General features: G+C 34.5%; 1 protein-coding gene across 1 annotated transcript in view; it reads left to right on the top strand.

Moving 5' to 3' along the window:
* Positions 1 to 4584: 4584 nt before the first annotated feature.
* Positions 4585 to 11111, top strand: part of LOC104158939 (echinoderm microtubule-associated protein-like 5) — a gene marked incomplete at both ends in the record, with an annotated part of 10075 nt that continues 3548 nt past the window's right edge. The window contains 4 exons of the mRNA XM_009696713.1: positions 4585 to 4771; positions 6529 to 6634; positions 7881 to 7974; positions 9948 to 10048. Coding sequence (XP_009695015.1) covers positions 4585 to 4771; positions 6529 to 6634; positions 7881 to 7974; positions 9948 to 10048 — 488 coding nt within the window. The remainder of the gene's footprint in view (positions 4772 to 6528; positions 6635 to 7880; positions 7975 to 9947; positions 10049 to 11111) is intronic.

Raw genomic sequence — 11111 nt, 5'->3', positions numbered from 1 at the left:
ATATATATATAAAAATATTCAAAGGATCTAAGCATAATCTAGTTTGAGTTTCAGGATATTCCTTGAACTGACCTTATGATAAGATGAAATTTGGTTACCATTTCAAGATGGCATGGAATTTCGCATACTCTTAAATGAGAGTCATATGACAGCTTGCATGTATTCCTACCAGAGGGCTACAAATAGCTACAGATAGCATCTGAAGGGAGTAGGCTATGAGTGGGTCCTGTTGAGAAAACACAACTGCCATGCGAAAGTATTTTAAAAAAACCCAAACAACAAAACCTCTACCTTTATGCTAAAGGCTCTGACCTCAACCATGTTTATTTTGACATTTGGTTCTTCTGGAGATTTTTGGGGGAGGGTTGCACTATGTTTGGAGATTTCCCAAATAAATACTTTGAAGAGTAACATAGAAATTTTGAAACTCTTACAGCATCAGACAAACTATGGACATTGACTCTTTTGCCAGAGAGGACACTACTTGTGAAGTTGCCCCTTAGTTGGCTCTAGATGTGTAACTTGCAACTGTGGGTAGGATCCAGCTTCAGGTTAAAGAATTTACAATTGTTTGCCTAAAAGTAGGTGGTTTTGTGTGTGTATTTAAACTTCCATCACAGTCAATGTAGATCCAATCAGTAGCCAGTGGAGCATAAGGAGTGATTTGACTGAGGTAAAATTAAATGCTGACTGGTTGGTCAGCTGAGTAGCCCTGTAGGTTCCATTGACTATATTGACTGGAAGACTGTTGATTAAACTATAGGTGTTAATATACCTAACACACATGTGAACATCTACGTTTACATGTCTTGATTTTAAACTAGATCCAGTCCCTGCTCTTCATGATGTTGATAATGGCAAAATTTTTTTCCTACATAGCAGTGAGATAGCTGTCTTTTCTTCTGAAAGTTCCTGTCATGTTAACTTGAATCAGTCCTGGATTGATGGTTTGATTAGCTGTTGCTGAAAACCACTTGAAAACATCAACTACTGCAGAATGCAGTATTATGTTTATTGTGCTGTGTTATGTATTAACCAGTAACTATGATGCAGAGCTTGCTTTCATTGTTACTTAGTTTCTAGTTACTAATCAAGATGCTTTGTAGATTACTTCTGTGATTTGTTTTCTACATGCGATGAAATTATTTCTCTTCCTCCTTTTTCTGAGATTAACTAATAATCTCAGTTCTAAATTGGTTTAATAATATGGAGATGTAAGTGTTTTGGAACTTTGTAGTATATTCTCATGGAATAATCATCTACACTGAAACATGCTGCTTTTAATCTCTGCTTGGACTGTCTAAGCTCATCACTTTATCCTTCTCTTGAAAAGTACCTACATAGACAGGGACTTAGTAAAGTGGCATGTGGGAAAGACCAGATGTGTTTAACTGGGTTACAAAATGTCTTTGTTAGCACTGCTTGATATTTTGGCAAAATATGTTTTGTTTTAATTGTAAACAACTGATTGTGTACCTTTTTTTTTTTTTTAATAACTGGAGGAAGTGAGCTAAAATCTAAAGTCCTGATCATAAAAAGTTATGGCTATCAGTAATAAGAACTATTTTCCTGCATCCTAGATACATTTTGGATGTTTCGGATAGTCCTGTGATATGTTGCTTTAACATACTCAGTTTCGCTATGCTTAATTTAGGGTATATAGACAATTGTTATGAAAAGACCTGGGAACATTCTGAGCTTCTGGGTTGCAGGTAGAAGGATCTGAGACCCTTTTGCTGTCTTAATGCTTTTTACTTTTATAGGTAACTGCTAAGCTTGTAAGAAATTGCTCAATGTCCAGTATTTCTAAAGCCTTATTTCTTTCAGCATACATATTTTTGTAGTTGCTTTTTAAAATATTCTCAGGCTGCATATTCAGCATTTTTTTTATTATTCTGCACTTGCAAAGGAAATCCAGTATTTTTAACAGAGCACAATGCAGAGTGAAGCACAGGAAAATGCCATCTGAGCAATGATAGGTCCAGATATCTTCTTTAGCACTGTGCCTGCCTTTATAATCCCCACCCTTCACTGAATGTTGTCATGTCCTTAAGCTGTTGATGTTGCATACTGTGATAGGTTATTTTTGTTTTCTTTCTTCGTAGTTACTGTAGGTCATTGTGTATTATAATGTCCCTTTAAAAACTAGTGACTGGTCATCAAAGAAGGGTGCAGCCAGGCAGGGCAAGCAGGCAGCACTTTGAGTCAGGCAGAAATGACCTTCAAAAGGTCTGCACATGTTGCTGCTGGGTGAAGGTGTTAGTGAAGGATATGGCTGGAGGGAGAGCAAAGCATGACTGGCGAGTCTACACCTGTATTGTAAGTCTAAATTGTTGGTCACTTTGAGAAGCACGAGGAGCAGGCACATAGCTGAGCCTTAGACCTAATGGAAAGAGAGAGATTTTTCTAGAGACCTTGAAGGGACAGTAACTCAGGAGACACTGAAAAGTTGCTGGACTGGGACCAAACCCGAAATTAAGAACCTGCCTGTGAGTACCAATCTAAACAGTGGGTAGAAGGGACACTTATTTAAAAGCTTTTATTTCTGTGCAATCACAGTTTTTGCTGGTTTAAGAAGTTCACTATGCTTGTTTGTGGTCCAGCTTTGGACTTCACAGTATCACAGACAATACAAAACTGGGAGGAGCGGCTGGTACACCAGATGGCTATACTGCCATCAAGAGGGACCTGGACAGCCTAGAGAACTGGGCAGGGAGGAATCAGATGAGCTTCAGAAAGGGGAAATGCAACATTCTGCACCTGGGAAGAAATGGACCTGGATGATCTGCTGGTCTGTTTAAAAAGTTTGTGAGATGATTTTAGAAATTTTTTTCTAATCACATATGGTCTGATCTGAGTACCATTGCTTGTAATGTAGGTGAGCCAACAGAGATACAGCGAGTTCAGGTATGTGCTGTGGTGTTTTCCAATAATGCGTAGGTCTAGTGTTTGTGAACATGGATCCATGGCTGGAGATTTCAGAATAGTATTCGTTAAGCTAAAGTTGGTCAACTGCCTTAAAGATTCATTGCATTAGTCACTGGACCATTGGTTGCACTGCATACGCAAGGAAAGCTATATATAATTTTATGAAAGACTTTTCTACCTGGACTGCATAATTTCTGTGTCATTTAAAACTTTTAACTTGTCTCATATGCAGTAATTGTCTTAATGCTATCCCATTCATTTTGTGTGTGACACTTACTGGTATGTGTACAGATGGATCTTTGTCTTATGTGATAATTTAAAGACCTGCACTGTTGCAAAAAGATCCTGCATTTGTTTTCTTCATAAAAGTAATGTAATTTGTTCTGATGATACGTGCCTTTAATTAAGCAAAGAAATTAATATCATGAGAATTATGACATAGACATTAGAGATTTATTTTAGTTTGCAGTTGGTGGTCATGAAAGTTTAGTTATTTTGTTTACCAAGAATGAGTTGCTGATCATCTTCAGGGCTTTTTTCAACTAGAAGTTCAATTAGAAGTTTGGTGCAAAAATACTTAGGTAGAGCCTTATGATCCCTAAATAAAGTTAATTCATGGCCAATTCGAACACATTCAAGTGTCTTTCCCTTCTTGTAAATTTAGCTATATATTTAGAACAGCAAGCAGATTTTGCATGCATCTTTGTGAAATAATGAAAAAGATGATTTAGTGAAGATCTGTAAGAACAGAGGAAGGAACAGAAAGAGGTTAGCTGGGGAATTAATGGCAAAGAAACAAGATGCGTTGGGAGTATACGGAGTATTGTTTCTATCAGAAGAAAAGAAGGAATGAATTTAAGTTACACATTTTTAAATGTTATCTCCATTGACTGCCAAAGATATCATTGTTAAAAACAGCAATTTAAAACTTGCTTGTTTGTTTAGTGTTTTTTAGATTTCTGAGCCTCTTAAATTACTTCTGAATGTAGAACCCTAGCGTTTTTGAAAATGCCACATTTGGTTTTTATGGGGTGCTGAATCTGAATCACACCTAGGAAGAAATGTATATACTGTGATAGTGCATACACACCTCAGTTGGGAACTGGCCTACTCATGCCAGTTGCTGTGTCAGTACAGAAAAGAGACAGGTTTTCCTTCAGAAAAGAAACTGCTCGGAAGAAAATTTATGCATTTGTTTTCCGTTAGCAAGTTTCCAGAAACTTTCAGTTTTATGATATCTGTGTTGTCCATATCTTGTGGAAACTTTGCTGCCTGACTTTTGAGGAGTAGGATGTAGAAAATGTCCAAAGTTTTAGTTTTGACTATTTCATTTGGTTACATGTTGCATGCCCTAATTCTCCATGTGGTATGAAAAAGTTATTAGCTATTACCTCCTCTTCCAAACTAGTTGTGGAGAGTAACTATTAAATAGCAGCCACTTTCAGACTAATGCTAGTAGTACTGATGTCTGAATAGTAAATTAAATTTAAAAATTGGTGTTCCTTTGGGAAAATATGTTGATAATCTTAAACCACCAAAACAGTAATTGGTAAGTAATCTGAGTTTTTACATCTGCAAAACGCATCTTGCATAATTTTATCTCAAAGTTTCAGTATATATGGTTATGACCTTGATGAACAAACTTTTTTTCTTTAGTTACAGAGGTTACGACTGTCGAAGCAATTTATTTTACACTCAGACGGGTGAAATTGTATACCATGTTGCAGCAGTGGGAGTGGTGTACAATCGACAGCAGAACACACAGCGCTTTTATCTAGGTCATGATGATGACATTCTTTGCCTTGCTATTCATCCCTTAAAGGACTATGTGGCAACAGGCCAGGTAGGATGCGTGTTTATCTGCAATAAGAATCTGAAGTTGTTACTACTGGATTTAGAAAAACCTGTTTTGGAGAAAGGAAGTCCAGTCAACATTTATTCAGGTGAAGGACTGCATTTCTGTTGCAGATGGAATCGTGTTTAAAAAAAAAGCAACATAAGTGGGTTTTTGAGTTCTTTATATTAATTCCAATAAGAGTCTTTAGTTAATAGTTTTTTTGAACCTGTTTTTTGTTTAAGAATAGATTGATCTTTTTATTCAGCATTATGTTGCTGCTCCATGATAACAAGTGGAGGAAATGCACAATTAAAATATTTTTTGTTTTAGTATCTTAGTTAGCAGTTGTTGATACATTCTGGCATATCAGTTTCATGGGTTATTTACTATTTGTACATGCAACACAGGTATATATGTTGCTAAAGTATTTATAATAGTTCATTTTATCTTTCACCAGAGGGTAATTAGATGAAAATTTTTTTCACTCATGTTTTCAGACAAACATCTCTTCCCGTAAATGTTTATACACCAGGACTTGAAGGTTTGATTTGATGTTTCAGGGTTTTTTAATTATTATTATTATCATTATTATTATCATTGTTGTTGTTAATTGTTATAAATTGGAGAGTGTTATAAAAAACAATTGTTAGAAATAATTGTAATTGATATAAATTGGAGAACATGTGAATGAAATTTTTTATAGAAATAAACTTTTGCTTATAATGCCCTTAATTTGTGTAAACATATTTGAGATTAACATAAATTTGCAGGTCAGTTTAGAGATTAAAATCCTAAATGTGAAAATTGATTCTGTTTAATTTTGGAGTAGTAAAGACTACAAATAAAAATGTGCCTGGATTTACTATGTTCTAAAATACCTTATACTATCAACAGAAAGATGCACTCTGTTTTATACTGTTTTATATATAAACATTATATACTGTCGTATAGTACAATACCTGCAGAAATTAGGTAATGCAGTAATCAAACTCCCCATGCAACACTGGTTTAGATTTTCCTGATAATGGACGTTACAAAAAGCTTTACAAACATGATGTACAAACATCCCATGCAAACATCTGATTTGTGGCAAAACTGGAAATAGATCCTGGTTTTCTTGGGTCCTGCCCCCGGTCTAAAAAAGACGAGAGTGTTCTTCAGGTGTTGTAGCCCTTTTTTGTATACTGACATGCAAAACCTTTGGGATAGCTAGTAATCTTGTAAATATTGACTAATAATGCGTGTACATAGTGGAAAGAATAAGCTATATTCCATTTCTTATCAAGTTCTAGTTACCTGCATTAGCGCCATTCTAGTGGAGATTACTCCACAGTTACCAGTGCATTGGAATCTGACTTGTAGGCACTTGTAATGACACCAGAAGGCAAGAGAAGTCACCTTGATTTCTCAAGCGGTGTAGCTTACATACTAGCAATAAAAATAACCTTTTATTTTTAGACAGGGAATGACTGATGGAGAATTGATGGAATAAATATGCCACAGCACAATCAATGAAGGGCTTTTCTTCCTACCTCCGCCAAGAGGTTTCTAGTCAATTGTGATTAATGTGCCTAAGTTCTTTGGAGTGAAGAAAGAGCCAACTGAGGAGTGGTATTTGTAAAGCAGGAGAAGGAATAAGATACTGCTAACCAGACAGGAGTAATACTAGGAAAATTTTTAAAGTATTTGTCAATATTATACTTTTAAACAGCTGTGTGAAGTAACTGAGAAATGAAAAAAAAAAATGTTATATATACTTTCAGGTTGGTCGAGATTCCTCAATACACATTTGGGATACAGAAACAGTAAAACCACTCTCAGTATTAAAGGGCTATCACCAGTACGGTGTTTGTGCTGTTGATTTTTCAGGTAATAAGTATTTATTTATTTATTTATATACAATTTTCCTTTTCTGTATGAAAATACAGGCTAATCGGTTCTAATAAGAATTGCAAATTCCTTTACACTGAAGATTTTGTATTAAAAATATTCTCCAGTGACCAATGTCAAATGAGAGAGGCTATCTTGAAGTCATGATCCATTAACAAGGGCTCCTGTGGAGTCTTTCACATCAGGAAATGCAAGAATAGGTTCTGTGCTGTTTAACAGCTGAGTTGATCACTTTGGAATTTCTTCTGGTTGTATGAGGCAAGTGCACAGATCTTGAGTGTTGTGTCTGCATTACAACTACGTAAGCAAATTTTTGAGCAAAGTGATCAAGTGGGCACTTTTTAAAAATGAAATCCTACAAGCCAATTGGGTAGCACACTGATAAATTCAGAAAGTCCAGTTATGGAGTTCTTCTGGGCAGAAACCCAGCCCCTCTCTCTACCTTATACTAGCATAAGAGACTGTTAGTTAAATCTTTTGAGATTTTTGCACCCCATGCCTTGAATTCCTGTACAAATGTTAAATTTCTTCTTCTCCACTGGCTTATATTCATTCTTTAATGGTTTGGATTTACTAGATAGAATCACTAACCTCACAGTGAAGATGTGTGATCACAAAGATGAGTAGTTTGGAGTCTTTGATGCTTCTTACCTTTCTTTGGTTCTCCTTTTTCAAGACATGAATCTCATTTCCCAAATTCTGGCATGGATGCATAGCAATTTCAAAGATGGGTACGTGTCAGAAAGTCGTTGATGACAAATGAGCACAAATAACTTCTTTCCTGGAGATTAATGTGGGATACGTGTCAGAGCTTCTCAGAGACTTCATGCTATTACTAAGTTTAAGGGTATTTCATAAACTTCATAGTATAGCTTCAATGCTTTCCTGTTAGAAATGAACAGGGATTTTCAGAGTGAACAGAAAATTCTCACAATACACCTGTGATTAAGGTTTTTGTGCAACTATGTCGACAACTAGCTGAACAAAGGATTTGATAGAAACACAGAGGATCTAGGTGCAATTTTTAGAACTCCATCCAACTGACCACTTAAGTTTAAAAGCAAACAGATAACAGAGGGGCCTCTAAGCACATCTTATGATTATTTACCTGTTTGTACATTCTTCTTATAATATTTGTAAGTTATAATATTCTTTAATATGGTTTCTTATTATTGCAACATAATATTATCTATCTCCTCTCTTAATCGTAAATTTATTTTTCTAGCGGATGGGAAACGATTGGCTTCTGTTGGAATAGATGATAATCACACTATTGTACTCTGGGATTGGAAGAAAGGAGAAAAACTTTCAGCAGTAAGGTATGAATTTAACTTTGTTTTAAAATTTGTACCTAGATTTACTCTCAAATGACAATAAGCAAAATATATTCTTTAAAGAATAATAGTTCTCCAATAAATTAGCAGTTTCTATCACTTAAGTGGTACAGGTGATAACATTTAGCAGAGCCTTAAAACTTTCTTTGGAAGAGAAAACTGCAGCTCCAATAGAGTCCACAAGAATTACTACAGTGACAACTGAACTGGTGAAGAAAGAAGACATAGAAGATAAAGTTTATTTACCTGTATTTGATGTGTTCTGAAATAATTTCTTTAAAACTCACTCCATGCACTTCTGTTATCCTTCCCAGAGGTGGTGATGTACGCTCTGCTTTTCAGATCTTTTCATCAGAGGTCACATCTTTCTTGGGATAGTAATTTGCAGTTGTTTTGCTCAGTTCTCTTCAAGGTTCTTTCCTTTTCCTCTCTGAATCATGAGCAGCATGATTTAACTTTTTGAAAAGCAGAGCCAACTTTAGGAAGTTGGACTAAGTAACCTCGAAAGGTTAAATATTTTGGAAGTTCTTTTGACTCTGCACAGATTATTTCATATACATTTATTAAATAGAGTTTTAATCTACAAGATAGAATCTTATTTCCAATGTTGAGCAATGTTTTTGAAACCTTTGACTTTGTTGTTTTTAAGGATCTATTGCTTTAAATACAGGAGTACTGTGAGTGGGGTTTTCCCCACTCTATCTGCATTCAGTACATATAGTCTAAATACTGTTCTCAGTAGGTTTGAAAGGGATTTATTATTCTCTGCAGATACAATTTAAAAAGTATCAACTTCCTCTTTATACACTAAGTTCATTATTGCTCTTTAATGACATTTACTCTCCTTTTTAAACACACTTTGAGTTTCTTACCCAGTGAGGAATGAAAATGCTGAATAGATGATATAGATAAAGAAGAGTACTCCCTTCCCACTTATTTGTCGGAAGCCCAGTTAGCTTGGCTTGTCTGAAGATACTGGTTTGGGGCTTTCATTTGTCTGCTTTTCATGTGATTTATTTTTTTTCCCCACTTTTTTTTTTTCCTCTAAATCCCCCTGCTCTCTGAAGCCACCAATCTCACTTAATTCTTTTTTTTTTAATCAAACGTTAACCAGTTTATACCAGGTTTAGTTTCTGGAGTGTTTTTCCTCCTATCTACTCAGAGGAATTGAATAGAATTTTTCAGAGCAGCATCTGTACTTTGAAGATTACAGTGTGAGTTTGGAAAGAAACTAGTTCATGCCTTTTGCTACTGGTTCATTTAGTGGTCTGAAAATGATGGAGGGTAAAAGATTATTGCCAGTCTTTAACAGGGAACAAAAATTAGTGTTAGAGGCTCTTCTACATTTTAAAGAAAAAAAACCCTACTAGTAAGCATTTCCTCCTTGCACAGATAACAAACATAGTTGAAAGCTGTTTTTTGAACTAAAGGACTGAAGAAAGATGTTGGTTTTCTAGAAGCATAGTAAGAAATCTAAAACACACAACAGGTTTTAAAGTTTTTAGAAACAACTGAAATTTCTATTTGAAATTGATATAGCAGTATATGTTTTATTCTAAATAGAAAAATCAATTAAAAGTGGATAAGAATGGCAATTTATTTTCAAAATGAGAGACTTAAAGGCGTAAAGTTTTAATCTTATTTAAGTCTCATGATGAGCTGTCAGAGCTCTAAATGCCATATACCTAAACTTAATGCAAATATATATTCTTTTGCAAAGAAAATGCCACCTAGTGGATTTCTGAAATAACATAGTTACTCGCCTGCTTTGGAAACTGAAGGGTAATGAAAATAGAACAGGACTCTTCCTTCTCATGATAAATTATTGTTAGTGATTTGCACGTAAATGTTAACAAGATGGAGAAAGGTATACATTAGCAAAAATAAAAACAAACCAAAACCTATTAAAAATATGAATAATTATATTTTTATTCAAAATGTTTTGATTTGCATTTCAGGGGAAGCAAAGATAAGATATTTGTTGTTAAGATTAATCCTTATATGCCTGATAAATTGATTACAGTTGGAATTAAACACCTGAAATTCTGGCGTAGAGCAGGTAAGGAAACTTTCCAGAATTACAGATTTTCTGTTACTTAAAGCATCTGTTGTATCTTTTATAGTATGTTTCATGCATTAAAGGGAAATGTTTTCTTTGTATATCTCTCTAAGTTAGCTTTGCCCTAGTAGAAATAACGTTAACTGGCATTATGGTAGTAGTGGGAGTTCTTTTTAAGATCAATTTGCCATGGAGCTAAAGCTACTCAAGTAGAAAGGACCCTGGGTTTCCTACTGTGTGTTTTTGTAACTAATAATATGATAGCACATCTGAAAATGTAACGGAGCTGCTCTAAAATAGAATGGTTTTTGGAAGAAGGACCTTTAGAACATGTACATTATAAAGAGGCACAAATATAAATAAATTTAAGGTTAAAAAACTCCCCATACAAAAATTCAAAGTACTTGAAGAGGATACATGTGCCAATTGAGACCTGTTTATTTAGGTACCTCTCTTGAACTTGACAATTAAAAACCAAGATAAAGCAGTTTGCTATATCTGCTTGAAAAATTTTGAAGAGTGAAAAATCCGTTCCATGATATTAGTGTGAACTTCATTGTTTTAAACCTCAAAATGTATATAAAGATGTATGTGCTACAGAGTACTAGCTTATCTGCTAAGAATGTTCCAATTACTCATGCAGAATTTATGCACATCAACTGGCATGAGTCCCTGATAAAGATTAATCGTGGAGAGAAAAGTCTGTGACAAAAAAAATTACACTGGTTTTCTCAGTTCTGACTGCAACAGAAATTAATAAAGATTGCCTGAGACCAAGTTGTTGAAGTCTATATAATTTTACTGTATTATTATTTTATATTAATTTTGTAGCAATAAAATTATTAATGGACTAATAATAGATAAATTATTATAATTGATAAAATTATTACTTTTAACAATTACGCTTGCTATCTATAGAAAGAATAAAGTGTGTGAGAATATTTACTAAACAAATTACTATAAATTCTTTAGAAAGAAATCGACTGTGATAAAAGCCCGGAGATGGCAATTTTGAATAAAGAAATGAAATTGTTTCAAATGCCTTTTTTCTCTCTGGCATTGT

Source organism: Cariama cristata, unplaced genomic scaffold (genome assembly GCF_000690535.1).
Source record: "Cariama cristata isolate BGI_N322 unplaced genomic scaffold, ASM69053v1 scaffold43563, whole genome shotgun sequence".
Lineage (NCBI taxonomy): Eukaryota > Metazoa > Chordata > Aves > Cariamiformes > Cariamidae > Cariama > Cariama cristata.
Note: the sequence above shows the minus strand (reverse complement) of the source record. Positions and strands in the feature narration are given on the sequence as shown.